At 36.7% G+C, this 24,520-nt stretch overlaps 1 protein-coding gene across 2 annotated transcripts in view; it reads right to left on the bottom strand.

The window, feature by feature from the left end:
- Nucleotides 1-24,520, bottom strand: part of LOC119784435 (cytoplasmic phosphatidylinositol transfer protein 1-like) — a 90,698-nt gene that overhangs the window by 18,634 nt on the left and 47,544 nt on the right. For both annotated transcript variants that reach the window (XM_038286481.1, XM_038286482.1), the window contains exon 2: nucleotides 4,411-4,559. In XM_038286481.1, the coding sequence (XP_038142409.1) occupies nucleotides 4,411-4,559 (149 nt within the window). The remainder of the gene's footprint in view (nucleotides 1-4,410; nucleotides 4,560-24,520) is intronic.

The following is a 24,520-nucleotide window of genomic DNA, read 5'->3' as shown; positions in this document are numbered from 1 at the left end:
ACCTGGTCATAAAACTGTTTTAAGTGATCATACTGCTGCTTTGTCGCCTCCACGGTAGCCTCCATGCTGCTATAGCTTCCACGCTGCATTTTGTTTTGATGACGCACGCGGCTGTAGGCTACGACGCTGGTAGCTGGTGTTGCCAGATTGGGTGTTTTTCCCGCTACATATTAAGGCCTGTTTACGGTGTGATTTAGCCGGGGTTTCGCCTGGAGGGCTCTATAGAAATCTGGCAACCTATTGAACGGAGCTGAACTGAGAGAGCGTGCCGTTCACAGACACCAGAATGAACGAGTTCCCAATAACGTTCATCAGGCAGTAATGCTGTACGTTCAGTTCACGTTCGCCCAAAATATGAACGAGTTCATGAACTTTCGTTCAATGAACGCGTTCAGGCACAACACTGGATATGCCGATATTTTAAAACTCATGTAGCCGATAACCGATATCGATACCGATGTTAAAGCTGGACAAAAATAAGTAGTCATTGAAAATAGCAGTTTTATTATCCATTTCTGACACTTTGAAAAATAATAAACTCAAATATATTTTCATATGCTGATATCAAATCGATTTTTAAAAACGCGGTATCGATCTAATTTACTTTCAAAATCTCATGAAATTTCATCGTTCTGTTACAAACTCTCGTGATATTTTGCAAATTCTTGTGAGATTTTGTTAGTAAAATAGATCGATACCGCGTCAATATATCAACAAATAAAAATATGGCAAAATTTCATGAATTTTCGGGGGATTTCGTAGCATAACGATGACATATAGCAATATTTCATTAGTGAAAGAGATTGATATGGTGTTTTTAAATGGCAATATATCAGCATATGAAGATATTGTGATATTTTAATGTATCAATATTTTTTCACTCGTCTTTAGAAGTTTTTAAGTCTGTAAAAAAGAAGTTTTTGAGGAAGAAGAAGAAGTAGTATTTTTTTTTTTTTAGACTTTAGAAACTCAGAAGCTGATCAAATATCGGGATAAATATCGGTGGGGTGGCCGATGTCCGATATTCAGTTTTAAGGCCGATACAGGCCGATACCGATAGGGGGCTGATTATATCGTGCATCCCTAGTTCATATCACATCTCAACTATGTTTAGTGTGCATTTTGGACAGAGTAATTGGAGGAAAAATGCCAACATGAGTTCTTATGGGACTCTATGTTAGACTTTACTTCAAATCAACTTTAAATGACGTGAAATCGGGTAGAAAAAGACCCAAACTAAAATACCACGCAGCATCCTATAGAGTCTGTCTCCAACTCTTCCTTTGGCAGCAAAAAACTTTCTCTTTAAGAGGACAAAAATGGCTCCCGCTGCATCGTGACAGCTGTGAATAAAATCAGTCCTCCACTGTGATATTTTTTGAGCGTTGGCAGGCACAATTGCTCTTTCTCTCCCCCAACAAGAGACTGACACTCCTCCTACACCTCCATCTGTTGATTGCTCCCATTCCCTCCTTGTTCATTTAAAAAGAGTACGGGCAATTGCTGCAGCGACACAGCCCATGTTGGCGATAAAAGATGGCTGATTTTTGAGAGAGAGAAAAAAAAAGATAACAGTTTATTAACGGAGAACTGGTCAGATTATGCCTAAGTGTGAGGCACTGTGTGAAGGACATTGCCATGGGTAACGTAAGGATAAGAGTGTTGAAGTGTGACAGATAAAGTCCAGATTGACTTGCCTGCTGGTGAATCTCAGCTTAATGTATTTTGGCTAAAGAGGCAGATGGATAGAGGGCTGAATTTGAGTAACTAATTCATTTTAAACGAGAGCTTTAAAATGAATTCTCCCAATAAAATGTATTTTTTCAGGTTACTTCATGTTGAGCATTTGATTAGTGCAGAAAGAATGTGAGTTTAGTTTCATTTCCTATTTTCTCCAGAGATAATCCAGAGTTAATCCAAGCTTTTCCAGTTAATCTGTGAACAATTAATCTTCTGTCAATCAGTTAGAGGTAAATTATTTTCATTTAAAGCACATAATTGATAATATTTAAATAAAATTACAGGTATCTGAGATGTCTACAGACAAGATATTTTATGTTTTTAACAAACTTTATAGAAGCAGAAGTAAACACTAAGATTAGTATTAGACGCTGTAATTGACATTTATGCACTATTTTTGCACACCACGTATCACTATACTTGGATTTATCACTTTACTTAGATTTTCACTTTACTTGGATTTAGATTTATTAGATCTATATATATATATATATATATATATATATATATATATATATATATATATATATATATATATATATATATATAGATAGATAGAAGAGCTATATGTGTATATATTTTATCTGTTTTTTATTTTTATCTTTATTATCTTGTGTAGTTGGATGTGTGTATATATATAAAACTGTAACTGGAGCGTGTAACAAAAGTAATTTCCCTCTGGGATTATTAAAGTATTTTTGATTCGGATTCCAATTAGGAGCAAAAATTTGCTTAATTTGCAAATTATCTTGCAAGACAAAATGTCATACTATTAAGCGACTGCAATTTATCAAAAGAATAAATCAGAGTAAACTCCAAAAAGAAAAAAAAAGGAGAGGACAGGTGCATGGTTTCAGGATAATATAAAAATATGGATTCTTTAAGAATGTGTTTCTGCTTCATGCATTTATCATCTCAGCTGCAATATATCAATCTTTTTCCTTTTTTTTTTTCCATTAAAAGTTTGTTCTGCTTTTACTTGAGGTTGTCATAACAGCTGATCGTCCCATTTAATCAATAATTTAAAGCTATTCTTTATTAATATTAACTTGTCAGGTTTTAGTTTTCAGCTCTTTAAAGGAAAGGACACTACCTTTAAACACAAAGGTTGCTACAGTCTCACAAATGGCATTTTTCTTCCTCAGTATATCTACATGGTTTCAATCTTAATATTGTGAAAACTCCTGCAGGTAAAAAGTATAATTAGCATGGTTACCCTGTAGTACTAGGGTCAGGGTTTTCCATATGTACAATTCTGGACAGAGCTTGCTCTCTTTTTGTTTATGTTTCAACCAAAATATTCTGTTTCTTGTTGCTGTACCAAAAGGCCAAGTTGCTAGAAATTCCTTAATCACTTTCTCCTGTTCTGCAGAGCAGAGGAATGCTGACTCAGCATAATTGGCTTCCTAGCTCAGTGAATGCTGACACAGGAAATAGTGTATAGACAAATGGCCAGCAGAGTCTTCTCCATCCTTTCATTTTCTCTCCTTTAATAATATTTCTGACTATTCTTTCCTTTTCTTTTATATTTCATCAATCTGATTGTTACCTTTGTTTCATCTGTACTGTCTGGGTTACATCAGCTGTCTGATGGAGAGTCTGAGGAGGCTAATGGGTGCCCTGCAATAGATATTAAATGGTGAGATAAATACCCACCGTTTTTACACCCCCCTGGTTATGCATTGATTTTAATAATATAATGCATGCTGAAAATTATTTTCATCATTTATCTTCTTAAATATGAAAGATGTAAAATTACCCCAAATTAAAAGTAAACTGCACACTGAAGAATAAATCATAAAAGGTTTAGGATTAAAGTTTTTTTCTATCCTCATATAATGTTTTATTTGACAGCAGAAGCCTTATGTTTGTCCAAGACACAGATTAAGTAAATCATCAAAACCTATAAGGAAATGCATTTAGATATTTCCACAGCTCATATTTGGTTTTATTATATACTAAACGGTGCAATTTGCAAACTAATGTACACAGTTACTACTTATTCCAAGCATTAAATTCCTTATCACTCATCGTAGTATGCTGACAGATAATAAGATTTACATGAATATTCAAAAACTGGAGCTGAATCATAGATGGGGTAAAAAGGATTAACAATAAAAAAGGGTAAATTAAGCAAACATTTGGGGCGACAGTGGTGTTGGATGTAGGAGATTGCCCTGCAATCGGAGGGTTGTCGGTTCAAGCCCCGGCTCTGCCTTTCAGTGTCCATTGTCTACTGATGGTGGTCAGAGGGTCTGGTGGTGCCAGTGAATGGCAGCCTCGCTTCTCTCAGTGAGCCCCAGGGCAGCTGTGCCTACAATGTAGCTCACCGCCATCAGTGTATGAATGGGTGAATGAGTGAATGTTGCGTAAAGCACTTTGGTCAAGTCCTCTGACTTGAAAAAGCCCTACATAAGTACAGGCCATTTGGCAAAGTGGCATTTTGGTGACCCAGCTTCAGTGAAATCTGATCTATAAAGATGCCAAATTCTTTGGGATTTTATGCAAATTATTGAGATTTCCCTGTTGCTATAGTTTCAGTCTTCTCTGCCCTGCCCTTTTCTCCACTAAGAATGTTTTCTAAAACTCTATTTTTAGCCCCAAAAAAACACTCCCTGAACACATTGAATTATCTACATTAGGAGCAACCTAAGAGCTCGATGCACTGACCTGTTGAGGTAGACTCGTTTCTCTGTGAACTGTCCTTGGCCATGAACTGGGTCTTCAAAGGGTTCGTTCTGGACCACCTCCACCCCTTCTCCTCTATCGCTCTGCTCATGGCTGTGTTTACTGATCATGTACAGCTGCCCGATCCGGTACTGGAGGATAAAGAGAGAGAAACATACATTTAAACGCTGACCTGTCATTTAAATCTGCTCAGGTTCAGTTTAAAATACCAGATATTTCTACTACAGAAAAAAATATTAATTAGTCAGATTTTAAAAAACTGTTTTTTTCTGCAACAAAGTGCCAGTTATAAGCGCCATATATATATATATATATATATATATATATATATATATATATATATATATATATATATATATATATGTTTTTTTAGCCTACTTTTGGTTTGCTACAAAGCATCTGATCTGATTTTTCTTTTTTCAGACTCTCTTCTTTAAACCAAAACTAAGAACTTCCTGGTTTTGCAACATAAACAATGTCTTTTCAAAGATTTTGTAAACATTTTTGAGAGTCAGACTGCTTCTTTTTTTCTTATGTTCTTGTGTTGCTATCTTGGAATATTCCCCTAAAACCACAAAGGAAAATCCCCTGATATTTTGACCTGGTCAATCAGTTTATCCAGGTGGTCAGCTGACCTCATTCTCTGGTCCCTCATTGAACAGAGTTCTGAGCAAAACCAGCAACCCCAGATCACAGCTCTACTATCCCCACAGGCAGGGAAAGATTATTTATATGCACATTTTAGACAATTTAAAGGAATCGACATAAAAAAAACATAACAGAAAAACAGACAAACTGCAGTGGCTTAGAGCTCATTCTTAACAATGTAAGTAATTAAAGAGAATTAAAATAATTAATTAAAAAAAGGCAATAAAGTGAAAGAAACCTGGACTACAAAATTAACTAACAATGTTAAGATAGCACAAAGGTCACTCTAAACAAGTAGGGTTTTCATCTTGATTTAAAGCAGCTTAAAAGTTTCAGCACTTTTACAGTTTTCTGGGAGTTTTTTTGCAGATTAGTGGAGCATGAGAAATTCAAACCGCTTCAGTAGGCCCCAAACATGACAGAAACATCACCTCATGCTCCTCTCCTTTTACCCAGACACACAATTCTAGTATAAAACCGTGACATGAACAGTAATGGAGCAATGGTGGCGTAGGATGCAGGAGTAAGTCCAGCTCTGTCTGTCTCAGTTATCATGTCCTCTGTTACAACCTAGCTTCCTGCTATCAGTGTGTGTGAATGGGTGCATTTCAAACAATATTTTAGGTGAAATGTCCAATCGGCTTTGATCAGCTCACATCGGTAATCAGAAGATCAAATAATGAAAATCTGTTTGGTTTAACCTATTCAGTTTGGTATTAAAGCCAAGATCTTCCACCACCGGTGGTCAATAAAAGCATCAGCCAACAGCGCTGATATTTTACAGCTCAAATGACTGATAAGCAATACAGATTTTCCCCCCTAATACCAACTTACAGACACTAAGTTTCCATTTATCCATTGTGTTGTAAAGGTTAGTCTGCAAACAGGGCTCACATTTGAAGTCTAAATGTCTGTGGTAATACTCACCCAAGTGCTTTTAGCCACGCACTACTCAATAGCGTCAGAGATAGCCACATGAAATGCTGGTAATGGGCCTTTGAGCTGGACACGGTGCGTGTACCGCTCACTCTAAAAGACTATTTACGCCCCGATCAAAAGCGCTGTGACGAGCAAAGCACAAGCGTCAGGCATCACTCTACGAGCTCATGCACACCCCGAGGTCTACGAATAACTTTGCTGGTTTGATCAGTCGCTTTCTTTTTCTTTTCCTGGTTAGCATAAATTCATTTTAAAGTTGGACAGAGGCTCTTATGGTCGTTAATTAACGTTCAAATGTCCTCCTCATATCAGCAACGCTGCACAATGATTGCAAATAGCAGTTGGCATATCTGTTTCTGAAACTTTAAAAACCCTTCAGACATGCTCATCGCTGCTCTGATGAACTCATCAGGGGGATGCAAGGGGCCCGCTGGTGTTGCAGGCATAATTGCAACTTTTTTTTGTCACAAAAACAGTGCCTTATATTTATGGAATGTCTGATAGTTCTTATAGATAATATTGGCCGATACCAATATCATGTCGATGATGTCCCATATCCCTACTCCTCTTTGTTTAATAAAAATCCAACAACAGCTAAAGCCATGTATCATGCTTTGACGCATGAACACAGCAAGCCTTTATTTCCTTCATTTTTGATGGACTCAAAATGACTTAAATAGAAACCACAGCATTTTTCTGCAGAACAAAACATTTGTATCTGGAAGAATAAGTGGTTTTCTTATAAATACAGAAATGAGTTGATAATTTGTCAGCTTTGAGATTTTGAAAGTAAAGTTACGGTTTAGCTAAACAAAAATAGCTCCTCCCACAGCGCCGCCATTTGCTCCTGTCACTGAAGTCAGGGCTGCACTTCAGTGAGGGTTTCAATTAATCTGTTTCTACAACTTCTGACAAGGACAGAGAGCCAATTTGGAAAAGAAGATTTAATTTCATTATTTATATTTGGGTTTTAATGACTCAAATGCTTAGAGCATCAGAAAAGAGAAACCTTTTGATGAATTAGTTGAAAAAAAGTGAAAGATCAACTCAGAAACTGATCTAAAAGAAAACGTAGGAAGAAAAATGTGAAAAGGACTAACAGTTTAAAGCCACTTCCTGTTCAGTCTCTACATAGTGTCTCTCCTGTCTGCAGATGGGATTCAAATTGGAGAAAAAGAAAGGTATAAAATCTCTGCGGTGAGAGCTGGGAACCGGTAATGAGTGGGAGTTGAATCCCACATATTCCCTGGAATCGCACGTTTCCTCTCTCCCTGACCTTTACCTGTCACAGCTGCTGGCCGAGTTGTGAAATGCTGTCAAGGGGAAACGTGAGGTGCTCACCCACAAGAGCTCCCAGAAGCTCCCTCGCCACTGCTGGATAAACCTCTAATGGATATCACTATTTAAAGCATGTAGGAGAATGCATCGAACAATTATGTAAAAATCCCGAAAGGTGGAGGAAAACGTGGGGGGATTTGTTCATTTACTGCCCATTGATTGGCTTATATAATAATGCTTCATTAAAATCCAATGAGTTATGAGCAAAATAGACTCAGACTCAAAATAGACTCAGCATAATGTAGCTAAAGACAAAGAATAATAGAATATTAATGAAAACATCAGTACGATTAAATCAGTTCTTGAACCTGAAATGTTCTCTTTTCTTTCTTTATTTTTATAATGAAGGTTATATCATCATTAATATGCCTAACAGACAACCTAACGGTCAAGTCAGCTTTGGAATAAAAATCGAATCACCTGAAAAATCGAGACACCAATCAAAGTAATGAGGCTGCAACACACTGTAGTACAATGCTGATGAAATCAAACAGCTTTTGATCAAAATTTTGATTAAGTATAGAGCATGGAGGGGATGGGGGGCAGAATCCTCTAATCATGCAGCACAGCCTCTTTGTGTGTCTCATGTATTTCCTCTCTGAATTAAGGGATAGATGCTCTAATAAAAGAAAGACTAAGCCGAAAATCCGATTTTTCTTGTAATTAAAAGTGCTTATTAATCCCGATTCACACAATCCTATTAAAATAACCTGAAATCATTCATATTAATTCAATTAATAAAGTTTACTTGATTGAAATACATGTCTGGTTTATGTATTTAGAATTAATAAAGTATAATTAATCATAATTAATTCTAATGAGTATATAAAGTTTATATAGTAATCGAGTTTGAGTTGCATAAAAATCTGGTTACTTTTATTCATGCAAGGTTTGTTGTATAGGTTTGTGTTTAAATTATCTAGAAAAAGGAGATGGGGTTTGTCATGTAATACATTTACATCCAAAATCTGTGTAAAGTTTAAGTGACCAATTGGTTAATAAAACATGGATCTGTTGTGCTCTATTTTTTTTGACTGTTGTTCTCCGTTTGAGTAATGTCATTTGAACTATCTTTTTCTAACACCCCATACTACAAAATGAGTAATAAAAGCATGTAGGATTTGTACTGATGTTATGAAGTTCATATATGTATCAATTAGGGGTGGAACGGTTCACAAAATCCATGGTTCGGTTCACGGTTTCATGGTTACGGTTTTCGGTTCGGTTTGGTATATGTTGATTGTTAGCCTGACATGTTGGTCATGTTGCTGTTAACATAAACAAAATGTGTTGCACCATGCTTGCACACTGTTGCACTTTTATCCACAACTTTCTTTCCGCCGTCATCGTAGGTCACTCTAAATGCAAAGTGGTCCCATACAGCCAGGGGCGGATCTAGAAAAATATTTATGGGGTGGCAAGAGGGGGGCAGGAATTTTTTAGGGGTGGCAACATATGGTATTTGTTTACACTGAATTTAATCACAGTTATCACAGTTTGGTGAGAATAGTATGTACAGTACTAGTGTTTCATGTGAAAAAGTTCATATTAATAATACATCGTACAATGTGATCTCACTTAATAGGAGATAGAAGAATGATAACACTACCTCTAGAGGGGCCTTATGACAGGAAAGGTATTAAGGTAAGACACAGGTGCTGAGTCGCAGATGTGTGAGATTGACTGTCAGAGAGGCAGCTTTGCAGCTTTTGCACAAGAAGAAACTATAGAAAGAAAAAGTTTCCCATCAGAGATCTATGGACTGAGCTGGAATAAAGTGAGCAGAACTACACAGTAGAAATAAATGGGTCAAGGCACCCGAACAAGGTACTGGACATCTATGTAATGTTTACTCTGAACACACATTTACCCCATTTGTTCCTCAGTAACTTGACATACAGCAGTTAAGGCAACATGAAAGGGACATTTCATGCATGTAAATATGCTGTAGATAGAGCTGTATATGGAGGACCAACTCTGCCATATTTAAAAATAAATACAGAAATAAATAAATGCTCAATAAATAAATAAGCATACAATTAATTGCCACCAAAAATACAATAAACAAATAAATGTAATTAGAAATTATATTATAATGGCAGGCAGAAATGTAAAAAGGGCAGGCAGAAAGAAATAGGGGCGAAGAAATAACTAGGGTAAAAAAATACAAAGGAAGAATAAAACAGACAAAAATATTATAACATGCACATAAATAAATACTTAAAAATATAAGTAATTAAAAAATGAAGTTGAAGATAATAAATGACAAAAAAATAAATAAGGTAAATATTAAAAAGGCAAAGAAATAAAGAAGCCAATTAAAAGAGTTATATACCTTTATGACTAGCTGTATAATTTAATTTCTAATTACTTTTATTTGTTGTTTGTATTTTTGATGGCAATTAATTGTATGCTTATTTATTTATTGAGCATTTATTTATTTCTGTATTTATTTTTAAATATGGCAGAGTTGGTCCTCCATACTGCTGTATCAACAAATCAACAAAAGGCGGGTTCTGTATGTTACATCAAAATCTCCACAAATCTGAAAAGAAGCAACATAAAAATACATTTTGCTTGTGAGTAGGTTCATACGGGTCATTTCTGGATAATTTCATACTATATATACAAAAAAAGAAACACTGCTTCATATTAAGCAGGATTTACACCAGTATCACATTTTTAACTTTTAACACTTTTGGTTTTATTAAAGGAAATATCAGATTTTCTCAGGTGCCAAAACAAAATGTAACAGCTCTGTAAAGGTTCACCAGAGAGCATAACATAAAGTTAACATGACTATAACAGCTGAATGTGGTGATTTCCATGTTGCTCAGCAAAACGCTTCACAACTTTATTTAGATCCAATGTCTTTGTGCTTTTTGGTTTGAGTTCAACCAAACTTGATAGTCTCTTTTCTGTCATAGTTGACCGCAAATATGTCTTTATGAGCCTGAAACGTCAGGCCTAACTAATATCATAGTTAGAGAAATAACGTTCTGCAACCTGATTTTTATCATCTCAAAATCAGCATTGCAGCTATGCTAGCAACATTGTGCTTTTATTATGATTTCATTTCTCGATAGATAGTTAATCAGTTTTTACCTGTTTCATCCTGTGTCTCCTCTCCCTATGACCCCCGGCTCCCTCGCCTTGCCTCATTCGGTTTTCAAAACAATCAGTCTCAGTCGCTCTCTGTCATCTCGTGCTGCATTCACTGCAGTCCGACATTAGAAATTAGCAGTCGTAATTCTCAAATGATCCTTAATTTATAAGCCTCGCCACCCCTACCGCCAACTGGGGTGGCAGCTGGGGTGGCAAGGCTGTCATTTAGGGTGGCATTTGCCACCCCATGCCACCCCAGTAGATCCGCCTATGCATACAGCAGACCTATAAAGTGCTGCTGCCGAGTCTTAACGCCTGTTCTTTCCCACTCGCCATACCCACACAATTCTCTACAACAACTGATTTTTTTCTGCTACACCCGGCTACGCGGCTTCGCTTCTTCTTGTTCTTGTTTACTACTGGTGGCTGGCTTTGGTCGCAGTACCGCCACCTTCTGCTCTGGAGTGTAATCGCTTCGCCTATGAGAAAAAGGAGCAGCGCATGAACCGAACGCAACACACGCGAATCGAACAGAGACAGTCGAACCGAACGGTTTTTATAAACCGTTCCATCCCTAGTATCGATCAATGCTCAAAGCTGCAATATTGGCATCTTATCAGAAACGAACACGTGACATTGGGTTAACCCTACCTGTAATGGAGAGCTTCCTTTTATTTTAATGCTTTTTGGACATTTGAATTTTATTTCATAAAGCCTTACGACAGACTTGAATTTATGGGTAATTTTATTTTGTTTTTGTTTGTAGACTTTATTTTATTATAGGGATTTTTTCTGTTTCAGTCTAAAGGTCGTCAGGCAGAGTGCTCCTGTGACATAACCCACAAAGAGCAATCTTTCCCTGACTTGACTTTCCTCAGAAGTTAATTCTTACAGAGTATCTTATTAGTTTTCTTTTCCCCCCTCCTCAGTATAAAAGCCTTTTCATTAACAGTTTGAACCAAGGTAAATGTCTCAGATTCTCTGGGAAGCTCTGTTCTCTCTTGTACAAGATATTGTAATACATTCACTAGATGATTTCTTACCATAACACTGCTTGAATAATTTTAATAGATTATAATGAATCATTTAACAGTTCCTGAAAAGATCTGTTTGATGAAACAAAGTTTATTTTATTTTTTGTTAAACACTGATGAATGATAACACCTTAATAACCAGATTTTTAATAGAAGCTAGGATTTAGATTGGTGTTTAATTATAACCGCAGACACTAAGAGACTGAAATGTTTTGCTTCCACATCTGAAATTAAATGAGATAAACTTTTCAGCATTAAAATGTTGTGTAGAAATATTTTGTAGTTGCTAAATTCAGGAGTAAGAGGAGATATTTTTTGGAAAGAGTGTTATTTTTTCTAAAGTCAGCTGTTCGCCTGCATCCACAGAGGATCTGTGGATAATGTCTGTCTGGCAGAATGTTTCGCTATTTGCTGCTGTGATTAGATTTCAACAAAGATCCGACCAGGTCACAAAAAAGGAGTAAGAAACCATTTTCTATGCCCTAAAGCAGGATTTGTAAAGTGGATCAAGAATCCCCATGTTTACCACTTGGAAAGAACAGAATGATAAAAAGACTACTTCTTTTTTTTTTTTTTTTTTTAAAGAACCAATTTAGCATCTCATCCATCCCTGAAAATGTATATTATATAATTGTAAAAAGAAAAAAAAGGAGTGTTTTCTCTTGGTCAGTTTGTGTGAAGCATATCTGTCAGAACTGTAACCCCAAAAAAATATACATCTGCATTTATTTTCTACAAAATGCAGTTAATTTGAGAGTTTGTTTTGCATTGCACTGTACCCTTATGAAACAATGGGATTTTAACTCAGTGTTATTACAATGGTATAACTGCCAGAGTCTAAGGCTAAGGTCATTTCTATTTCTAAGAAGCATTTTTTATAGAATTAAAATTAAATTAGTTTAATGTTTTGATTGCTTTGTGGAGCATCAATCATTTTGTGAACAGTGAGCTAAACGTTTTGGCTCTTAGGCTTCTTTGAGCATCGTCTCAATCACAATTTCCAACAACAGATTGAACTGTAGAAGCAGCAATCAAAACCAGAAAGATCAGAGACGGTTCACTGAGTGCAATTTAGTGAACATCTATCAGCTGGAAGAATCTAAAATTCATCTTTCAAAATGACATTTGCAGTAGTTGCAGGATAGCATGGACATTCAGAACACATAAAAACTGAAAAGAGTCCATCTTGTCTGAGATGTTCTGTGCAGCAGGGTAAAGACTGCAGTTAGGCTCTATAATATCCATCTGCAAACATTTGAAATATTTTTTTTACTTTGAGGTGGTGGGCAGGTAGCTTTTATTCATGGTGCACAATTCTCTTATCCATCATATACGTCCAGAACTAAATGAGACTAAATTAAAAGAAGCTTTTAAATATCCTCTTTGATATCTTTCAACTCAACACCATGCCAGCCAGAACGACTTCATTTTTTTTTTTACAGCACAGTGTTTCCATCTCTCTTTAACAACTTCATTTTATCCATTAATCAAGGTTTACCTTTTCACTCAAGGTCTGTAAAGAAAATCGCGCAAATACAAAAAGAGGAAAAAGCTTTAGAGGATTTGATGACTGATTCTCCCAGACATTGAGCCACTGTAAATAATGCAAATGCTCCTTATCTCTTTTCCTCACAAAACAAGCGGCAAGGCTGAGCCTCGGTGACAGAGTGAGAGCGCCGTCCCTTCAGACACAAACAAAGGCTTTGGGTACAGGTTCACAGATCTCACCATTTACACAACAGATGCTCTTATGCGTCTAGATGTGTCGACGATGAGCTGCAGCATCAGCTAAATCTATCAAGGACTCACCAACGGTATAAGCACCTCTAAAGAGGGACATTTGGATGATAGGAAATATTGAGGAACATCATGAATGTCTCCAATTATTTCCATTGTAGAACAGGCACCTATCTGTTAATAAAGTAGTATTACAAAAATTCATTGAATAAGGACTGTTAATTGACTTTATTAAAGCAAAACAGACGATCAGGTGTCTCCGTCTTCACATCAGCACAGATCATTCTGAAACATGCACAGCCAACTCAGTGGGAGTCTTACCTTTATTTGATTGTTTTGCTCTGATTGGTTGTTGCTGGTTAACTTATGTCAGTTAATAAGAGAGTTGGATTATCAAGTTTAGGTTTGGTCAAAAATTAGCAAAACAAGAGAACAGCATTTATGTATAAGTGCCATCTTTATATAAAAAGGCTAAAGGCTTTTTTGTTTTTTTTTTAAACCATTGGGATGCCTGAGAATCATAATGCCCCTTAAAACAATCTTATCCAACACATTTTTTTTTTTGGCTTAGCCTGATATCAGGCATGTGTTTTACTTATTTATCTATTTATCTATCTATTACAGGGACAATGCATATTAATAACATTGCTGTCAATATGCCAGAGTTAGCCAGAAGGCTATATTTCATCTGTAATTCCTAAACAGATGGTAGAAGTCACCCTAAAACCAAAAAAGACCAAAAACTGCATCCTTATATCAACAATATGACAAATAACAATATTAGGATAAAATAATACAAAGTATTTAAAAACAAAAAAATACTGTGTTTTAGCAATTTTGACAGCAATGATAAGCATTTGTTTTATTATCCAGAAATGTCATTGTTTGTTATAGAGGGATTGCAAAGGTTGCAGAATTTAAACATTAACTTGAGACCAAAATCCTTGAATGCATGTATATTTTTGATGCTTGTAAAGAAATTTAATGGCAAATATGTTGGAAGTTATTGAGATTCCAATCATCATCAGAAATCTGATAACGGAGAATTGTAGAGTGTCATTTAAAAGACAATTCTGACTAAAGTTGGATCCCAAGATATTTATAGTCGGATACAATCTGAAACCTTCCTCCTGATACAAAAACATGGGGGTTACTGCATGTACTGTTGGATTTTGTGACAATTTAACACATTGAGAAAAAAACTTAACATCTATGTTTTGACTTTGTGATGTTAAGAGATTTCTTAAAATGCTAAAGAGTTAGTTCAAAAAAAAAAAAAAGGAAAAAAACGACCAAAACAGTAGATTAGTATTAAATAGAAGCAGGTAACAAATTGATAAAATTTAAAAGACAGAAAGAAGAGTAAGCCTGGGGTTTTTAAAACAGAGGAGACAGAAGCAAGCAGGGGAAACAGGCTGGATATGATTGGAGGGCTGAACATCACTGGGTTCACAGGATCTCTGCATGGAGAGTAGAGGGAGCTAAAGTGAATGAACGCTATAAATTAAAAACAGGCAAGAATGGAACAAATTTATTCTCAGTAGGAGATTATCTCTTTTTTATTAATTTGTAAATCTTTAAATCAAGACCTTAGTTTTCCCTCAGTGAGTCGGACAGCTTAACTGACTGCAGAATGTTTTTTTCTACTATTAAAACAAAAAATAAAAAGGAAAGGAAACAGTTAATTACATTTTAAGTGTGTAGTTATAAAATTCACAAAATTTTTTTGTGTGTGTTTCAGAATAGAAGTTCAGCTCTGTAAACAGAAAAAAAAAAAAAAAAACAAAGCCATTAAGGACCAAATTATCATTCAATCTCTTAACATAATCTCCACATAAGCCAAATGAGGATGGCCTAAGATAGAACAGAATTTGTTTTGGGGTTAATGATTCATATTTGGACCTTCAATCATCTTCCAGAAGGTTTTAAGCATTCTTACAAATCCCCTCAACATAGAGCAATTATCTTATTGTTTTATTCAAATGCATTTAATGCATATAGAAAAACAACAACAATCTAAGTTTATCAATTTAGAATTGAATTAATCATTACATTTAATCTTAGCAATCTACACATTCTCATTAGGCCAGATTGAAGAACATGTTCCTTCACAAGGGTGTTAATTATTTCTTGCAGGAGCAGATAATAACCTTTCTGGTAATCACACAAATACTGTTCTATATTAGTTACATAGGATGAACAACCTCTAGATGGATATTCTCAAAGAAGTAGCACAAATTTTACTAAAATTTAAAGAAAAAATTTATATAATGCCTCATTTTTATAAAGCACAGATGATTAGATCCAGTAATTTCCTTAACAGTCGTTCTGTTGCACTTTCCTGAGGAAATAAACTGACCTTTGACATCGGAAAAAGGATCTGATGACAGCTCATCACATCCATCAGAGCCCATAGAAATGCCCAGCATGCTCCCTGGGCAACGTTGTCAGCAAACCTCTTATTTAAATGTCAGTGTGAGATAGCGTTTGTGCTAATAGCTCTGATAATCACCGTGCTCCACTTAAAGCTGCAGTCGGTAACATTGAGAAGAGAGCAGACTTTGACTGAAAATTTGAAGAAAAACAGGTTTCACGCCACTCCCCCACCCTCTCTGCTTCACTCATGCCCCACCTCCAAGCTCCACCCCTCTCACAGCATCTGCGCGGCTACCGCATGCGACCAGAAGGGGGGGGGGGGGGGGGGGGGGGGGGGGATTCAGCGTGTGTGAGCTGTGATTGACACTCCATCAGACGCTCCTCTGGCTGTGATTGGTTGTTTTGACTCGTCGCGAATTATTCTTTCCAGATTGAAATACAGGCAGTATGCGGTACCAATTGAAGCAGTTTTTTTCCCAGGTTACATATCACATGTACTGCTGTCTGGGCATAGGGACAGTTTTAGCCAATATGACAAAAAGTGATTTTTAAAGACTTCAGCTTTAAAGCTGGCCACATTAAAGCCCACTGGGAACACCACTGAAGCCCAAACAGAAAGCCTATTTTCTGCTTGGTTAGTTCTGGGAACTTCTGAGAGCACCTTAGAAGAAACACCCGTACACTTCACAGGGTTCACGTGCTTCATTTCAACTTTAAAGACTGTAATACCTACTGACAGCTCCAAGCTAGAAACCATAAATAGGTTCAAATTTTAGAAAAGCTTGAAGTGAGTGTGAGCTGTTTTCCTAAAGGATCCCTTCCCTCTGTGTAAAGAGAAAATTAGCTAAAAGGGGGGCTAAAGTAAACCTACCTGTACTACAGATACACATCAAAACCACAAAAGAACATATTCACTAGGGAGCCACACTACATCTGCATTAAAGGGAAACACAGTTTTTTTTTTTTTTTTTTTTTACATTGGGCCCTTGATTTTATGTTATAACATCATGTTCTACTCACCCATATGAGTTTTGTGTCATTTGGAGCTGTTCTGAAGATATTCCGTTAGGCTATATCCAAGTAATGTCTTCCTATGGGTAACGAGTTGAAGGAACAACCTAAACTGTTCATAATTTATCATTTATGGTACGCCAGCATTCATAACATGTAGGCGAATCACTGTCCCCCAGACATCCGGGGTTATATTTTTGATATTTATATCTTTTAAAAACAAACGGAGTGTTTATGACGTCATCTGCGCACTGGACTGGAGTTGTGACAGGCAGCCCGGGCCACAGGCGTCTACGCTCTACTTCTTCCATTCATTCAGCTAGCTAATCTGAATTGTTCAATTCCATTTCAAGAGCGAGATCATCTGTGGTAGTAGCACTTGACATCTTACAGCCATGTGAGTAAAACTAGCAGCAGTTCAGCGGACAGGATGAATGAATGGCCATTGTGGAAAACGAGTCGTGAAGTTGGACCAGCTAGAAGAGCGAGGTGCCAAGAATGCTGGGACCCTTTTTCCACCTGGATCCCCGCTCTTTTTCGCCTTCATGTCCCTCCGTCGTGGCACAAACTTGCCTCCACTTCCTCATCGATTTGGCCGTATCTAGACCCACAGCTTGTTCCTGATTGGCCCTCTTGCGTTGTGGCGTGGAATAACATAACGCAGACCACGTTTCAATATTGGGCATAAATCAAAAATATCTGCAACAAGCTTACTAAGACACAATGCTGCTGGAGGATAACCAGGCCTTTACTATATTTGGGCAAAAATTGCCGTTTCCAGACTCAGTGATCATTCCAAAAATTCTTTTTATTTTTTTGCTGATAAATGCTAAATTCATTAAATCATTACGAATGTATTAGTTTTAGATATAGATGATGATCCACTGATTATTCCTTGCTCACCAGACGTTTCCTTTAACATGACTATAAACTATAAAAAGCAACATGGAACATAAAAAAGCTAATTAAAAGTTAAAATACAAACATATAACCATAATAAAGAAGGTAAATTTACAAATGTATTAATAATCTGAGATCCAATTCTATCAAGGTTAAAACTTTCCCTATTTTGTCTAACATTAACAACTAAACAGCAAACTGTTTCTAGCATTATTGACTAATTACAGAAATGAGGATCTGGGAGAAGAGTAAACACTCATTCTAAAAATACAGTGATATTTTGGGAATAATCCACTTAAGTAAATCATATTACTTAAACCCATTTTGGTCGTTGTTTTGTCTGCTGCCTTGACCATTATGCAAAACAAAATAAAAACACCACAGTCTGTCACTTTAGCTTATAGACATAACCACTCAGTTCCTGCCAACACGGGACCAAGTGCTGTGCCAGCTGAGCCATATGACCCTGATGCACATTTCGCATCATACACCCTCCTACCTATTATTATTCATTCTATCATAACACTCGACCATAGGCACTAGGAAAACACAGATATGTATTTATAGCAGCAAATAAGGTTACAATCTGGGGCGGAGGGCTATTTTTGTCAGAGTAAGACAACGAGCGAGACAACTTGTGGAAAATGATGAGCCATGTTGAATGTTGGACTGGCAAAAGGGTCAATCTGATTTGAAAACTGCTATTTTTACTCCTATAATCTAACTATGACACCCTTATCATCACAGCTTCCTAAACAAATAGTATAATGTAATATAAATGATGATTACTGTTCCATCTCTTTGAAGCAGCAAATCGAATGCTCGACTGACACTCCAATACCTCCCCTACAGCATCATCAACGCAAACCTGAACTTTGATCCATAAGAAATTATTTTTGGACACTAGAAGACAGATAACTTGTTATAAATGTATAATCTGGAAGAGCTTTGGTGCAGCACATGTAGGAGAGTCAAGTAGTCATAAACCCTGCTAGATTCTTGCTCAGAGGTAAAACTCATGAATTGCAGATTAAAGCACCGAGCTGCTGCAGCAAGTGAATGTCACCAGAGAGCAGCGCAATAAGCAGCATTTTACATGACATTGTGGTGTGTGTCTGTGTGGAGGGAAGGGATCATGTATGTGGATATTGGGGGAAGTGGATAAGAGTAACATATGGTTAATTCATTCTGTTAATCCTGAAGTCTTTTCTGCGAGGGCTCCATGCTGTGTGTCGCCTGCATGTGTATGGATCAGGATTTGTGCAGTTACTGTAGATAGAAGCCATTACTACAGTTAATGGTTTCTATCTACACACGAGATGCACAGTTCATTCTTTGTGTACAGCAGCAGTAGTGTTTGCCGTAAACTAAAACAATGATTAAGATGAAGATGGTTTCCGCCTTTATTTTAGGAGAATTCTTTGGGCCAATATTGCTTTGTCTTCCTCTCTTTAAAGCTGAAGTCTGTAAGTTTTTAAAAATCACTTTTTTGTCATATTGGCTAAAACTGTCCCTATGCCCAGACAGCAGTACATGTGATATGTAACCTGTGAAAAAAACTGCTTCAATTGGTACCGCCTACTGCCTGTATTTCAATCTGGAAAGAATAATTCGGGACGAGTCAAAACAACCAATCACAGCCAGAGGAGCGTCTGATGGAGTGTCAATCACAGCTCACACACGCTCACATTGCCTTTCTTTCTGTCAGACTTATCACATTCCCATAAATAGTTGCTAAGGATCATCCAAGATGGATCCAAGGTCAACCTTGGTAGGAACTACGCAAACACAGTCGCAGGGAATGCTAGCAGTCTGCCCAGTTGGTTTCATTGAAACCATTGCAGTCCAGACGTCTTCATATTATCCATTTATTATTTTGATCAGGTCCAGTGTGTCTCAGCCAATAAACTAAGCACATGTTGCAAACCTAGTTCCTCAACTACAATTTGTGCTTATGGTCATTGTAAAGGAGGCAAAGATGCTGGTGCAAAATCCACAGTAAACTAAAACGCTGCTGAAACACATCTGTTGCATCAACCATGCATCAACCCACCAAGTTGGTACACAGTTGGAAAGTTTGGACTGTTTGGACTAGGAGAGGTTTTCAAATAGTGTCAGTTTCACCAACGCTACATTAGCAAAGGGACAACTATCTACCAGAGAAGCTTGGCGAATATTTCCAAACATTGCTTTTTGTCAACAAGGCCAAAGACTTTAAAAGAGTATTTCATTAATGCAACATCCACTTAATATGATTTTGATAATTATAGTTTACACCATTCACATTCGAACCAATGCAATACCATTAGCCAGTACCTGGGAATAGGTATCTGTACTCGACAGTATCCATCATAAACACGAGGCTTAGTTTCCTGGAGCAGACGATGCGGCTTTCTCACCCAAATCAATAACGGATGCCGAATGTAGCTGTAGCTCTGAGGCTGTAGAACACTGTGCAGTCTATAGCCTTGAGAAAAATCTTGCACTTAACCAGATGCCCCATCAGATTAGAAGTATTCCCAGTGCTGGCCTTGCACTTTATGTCACAACTATTGCAGAGAGCACAGTCTGCATTCCATTATGAAAAGTGGAGATTTACTCTTTAAGTGCTTTCTTTTACCCAGGCTTGCTTTGTTTACTGTAGCAGCAGTCGCTGACATCATCATAATCTTGAAGGTGCAATGCTCTGTTCATGGCTGGCATCAAAATTTGACCTCTCTTCCTTTACTTCTGTGTCAAATGGTACCATCTGATTTTATAAGGTACTCAGTAGTACCGAAGAAACTAGGCTGGTCCCTAGAAAGGTACCAAATAGGTACTATTCCTGAGTAGAACTGTCCTAAAATCACTTGGAATCTCCTCTAAGATTAGACATTAGTAGATAAATTATAGAAAAAATTCAAGAAGAATTTAACAATGCAGAAAGTTATACCAGTCTAAATCATGACTATCATCTTCATGGAAAAAGATCTGCTTCTGCCTCACTTGCAGATAACTCAAATTTCCTAAGGAAGGATGCCACACTGTTAATCTTATAACATCTCTCAGGTGTGTCACCTTAAATAACGCTTCACTGTAGTTTCTCTGACAAAACGTGCAAACACTCTGCTATGTGCTATGTTTATTTCAGAATGAAACAGCATGTATCTTAGCTTGGGTTTTAAATTGTTAGTTTTTGAAAATAGCTTCAATTTGTAACCCAAGGCTCTGTAAACAGCATCAAAATGAGATTCTCTAAAGGACACAACCCCTTTTATATTGGAATTTTAATTAAAACCTTACTTAAGGGAGGAACAATAATTACGCCCAGTTATGGTTTAAGCTTTGTTGACTGCATGGATTAGAAAAATGTAAAGTAGAGTAAAATGTGTTTTCAGCAGGGTTCTACTAACAGCAATTTATAATGGTGCTTGATTTTTAATATTGCTGAGAAACATGACACACATTAAAAAAGTTAAGATATTGAAATAATGCCCTCAGCGCCCTGATAAGCAAAATGAATGGGAGGAGTTTTAGGCAGAATAACAGACGAGCTAGCATAAGGAGAAAAAAAGACAATGTGGCGCACAGTGTAAGGAAGAAAAGGTTTTCAAAATGTACCTCAGGAAAGAAAAGTACAGAAGACACCTAAACCCACAAAGACGTAATAGAACTCAAAGAAGAGGGTTGTTCTCCTCTCCTTTTCCCCTTCGGCTGTAGGGGACTGTAAATCCCCACGAAATTTGAGAGGACGTAAACAAGCCATTAGCCGGTTCCACCGCTGAGAAAACTGGCACACACACACACACACACACACCTTTAATGCATTGGCACAAGATCTGTAAATGTGCAAAAATGCCAAGCAAGCATTTACACAAAACTACTGCAAGAATCAACATGAACAAAAATAACATATAACTCATGATATTAACCTGCATTTCGCTGTGCAGTAGGTCATGTTAAGCAACTAAAAAAGAAGAAAAATTATGAAACGTTTTAATGATTAACAATTTTAAATAGTCCCAAAATATAGTGGATTTGCCGAATTACAGCATCACAGACAAACATCCTGATCCATCCTTTACTGCCACTACATAACAATGTTCATTTGGGTAATTGTTCACATGCGTTCCAATTAGAAAATGAAGCTAAAAGCAAAGCATCTGTGTTATTTTAAAATGTCTATGCAAGACATTTTGATCAAGTGGTAAGTGAATGATGCAAAAGCATGCTTTGCATTTGGTACAAATAATTCAACAGTGTTTGTGACAAACAAGCAAGGCAAATATCTTAACACATTCACATTATTAGTAGTATACATTTAAAACCAAACTGTAGTGCATACATTATTTGTAAATGTATCTTTGAAAACAACAATCAATAAATGTATTGTTTCATTTCAAAGCCTGAAATTTTGCCTGAACTATCGAGCAATAAGAGCCGTTAATAACAAAGTCCCCCAAGTGCTAATGGACTATTCAGGCTTACATTCTACCTTCATTTATTCACACAGGACATTGCCTAACATAAAACAATCTCTGTTCATCCATTTACTCTCCAACTCTCACCCATCTCCTGTTATTTTATTCACCACTCCTTTATTTTCTTTCATCCCTTTCCTTGTCGCATCATTTTCCCATCAGTTGTCTGACAACCTCTTTTCAACTCAGTCTCATTTTGACACCCAGAATTTCCTCTCATCACGGTCACCGTGACTCCAGAAGATCTGGCTTCTCTAAGTTGTGATCATGTAAAAAAAAAACTCCTTTTGGTGCATTTCTTTTCTATATATTGTATAAATGTCTGTGTAGATAACTGTAGATATGGTCATTGCACTTTAATCATAGAAGGTACAAAAAAATTTAACTGCTGGACAAATATAGGTGTATGGGAACACACCTATAGGTCGGTCAATAGTCTAGCATTTATAAGGAAATGTCTGAATAGACAACAATTTTATAACATGCACATAAAAAAAAACTTAAAAAAATAGGTAATTAACAAATAAAGTTGAAGATTATAAGGGACAATAAATAAATAATTATTACAAAGGCGAATAAAGAAGCTAATTAAAAGAGATATACCATAATTTTCGGACTATAAGCCGCGACTTGTTCCCCATTTTTCGAGCGTGCGGCTTATATAACAATGTGGCTTATCTATGGACTTTTACAGCTAACGGCCACTAGCGTAATACCTAAATCTATGGATTTTACTATCCACCATGTTAACGTCACATTTGCTTCAAGACACAAGTACGGTAGCCGTGCGCGGGGGAATGCGGCGGTCCTCCGGAAGCAGACTTCTACCGCGAGTGGTACGAGACAGAACGACAGCGAGAAAAAACGGACATTAAACATAAAAAACCTGCGGTTTATAGTCCGGTGCGGCTTGTATATGTACAAATCATGCAATTTAGCTTCTGCAGCTTATATTCAGGTGCGGCTAATATTCCAAAAATTATGGTATACATTTATGTCTCACTGTATAATTTTATTTTATTTCTAGAGCTGGTCTTCCATAATGATATACATAAGGTATGATAATAAAAAAAGTCACAATGTTTTCTCAATTTAAAGTAAAGACGAGCATCTCTATAGATGCGAGACTAATTCCTGTATGAAATTTCAGTAAAACATTTGAAGTACACTGTGATTCACCTAAAAAAAAAAAAAAACAGCTTGTCATTTCCTTTAGGGATTGAATTTTTAAGAAATTGTAGAAAACAAGACTTTAATATATTGGCACCACTTTTAGGTTTTCTAAACCAAGGAAAAATCTGGAATCAACTCTGCGTAAAAGAACGTTTAAAGCTGCTCAGGTAGGGAATCTGCTCTCTGAAATACCCCTTAGATTAGGACTAACATCTCTGATGTAAAGCAGACAGTTCTCTCCATCAGGAGTGATATCAGGATAAAGTGAAAATTCGTTTCTAATATTCATTTAATCATTTAATTTATTAGTAATTATAAATAATTAGAATGCATGCCAATAGTTAACCGCATCCTTTTACGAGCTTAAGAGCTCTAAAGAAACATTAATGGTCTTATGTGGTAATAAAAACAAGACCACAGGTTTTGATTCAGGCTTACCACAAAAAAAGATGCTCAAGCGCTAAGGTCACCTTACAAAGCACGCTTCAGTCAATGATAAATGAAGCTAATTAGGTTACTCATGCAGATTGTTAAAGGTAGCCTGCTATTACAAAAAAACAAGGTTGGGAACATTTCCTAAACAAGACTTTTACTTTAAATTTAAGCAAGTCTGTTTAAATTTGCCATGGATTTAAATTGTTGGGTTCTTTAGTTTAAAACAAGCTCTGCTTTCTAGAGAACAGTCCTAAACTTCAAATGTCACCAAATCCCTTAATGCGTCCATTTCTCTGAGTGATTTCCTTATCTGGACATTAAATATTGGGCTGAGGCTTAAAGGCTTTTGATGTGTCTCTTTGTTTCTCTGTGTTTTGAACAGTTTTGCACCCTGTTGTTTGCAGAGCACGACATGCTGAGGTAAAAGAAAACCTTTAAAAAAGGTTCACGAAGGTTCAGTGAGAAACACATTGCACTGAGTGTCTTTTTGTGTAAAAACTGTTATTGCATGAATATAATGGGTCCAACAGAATACTCAAGATGGAAATCGTGTGTATTCAGGTTAGTGGCTCATATTTGCACGTGCAACTTGAGAATGGACAAAGGTCAGGATGAGTGAATCCAGCTTTGATGTGAGAGTCCATAGCTGCATGCGAGTGTGATAAGAGGAGGCCCACTTACTGAACTATTTTTAGCCAGGCTAGGTGAACTTTCACTTCATCAATGAGGGCCAAGGATGATGTTCCCCGCCATCTCTCTTCAGCTCTTTATTTTCATCCCTTCTGTCAGTCTCAACATCTGAAGTATTTTATGTTCCCGCCTCGATAACCTAATTTTCTTCTAATAACACTCAGAGGAAGCGATTTCATTAAAAAAGAAATGTTAGGTTTAACAACCACTTATATGTATGAATATTACATGACAGGCAATATGGAC

This window comes from Cyprinodon tularosa, unplaced genomic scaffold (genome assembly GCF_016077235.1).
Source record: "Cyprinodon tularosa strain WSP-4 unplaced genomic scaffold, ASM1607723v1 ctg226, whole genome shotgun sequence".
Lineage (NCBI taxonomy): Eukaryota > Metazoa > Chordata > Actinopteri > Cyprinodontiformes > Cyprinodontidae > Cyprinodon > Cyprinodon tularosa.
The sequence above is the reverse complement of the archived record's forward strand: the minus strand, read 5'-3'. Positions and strand labels throughout refer to the sequence as shown.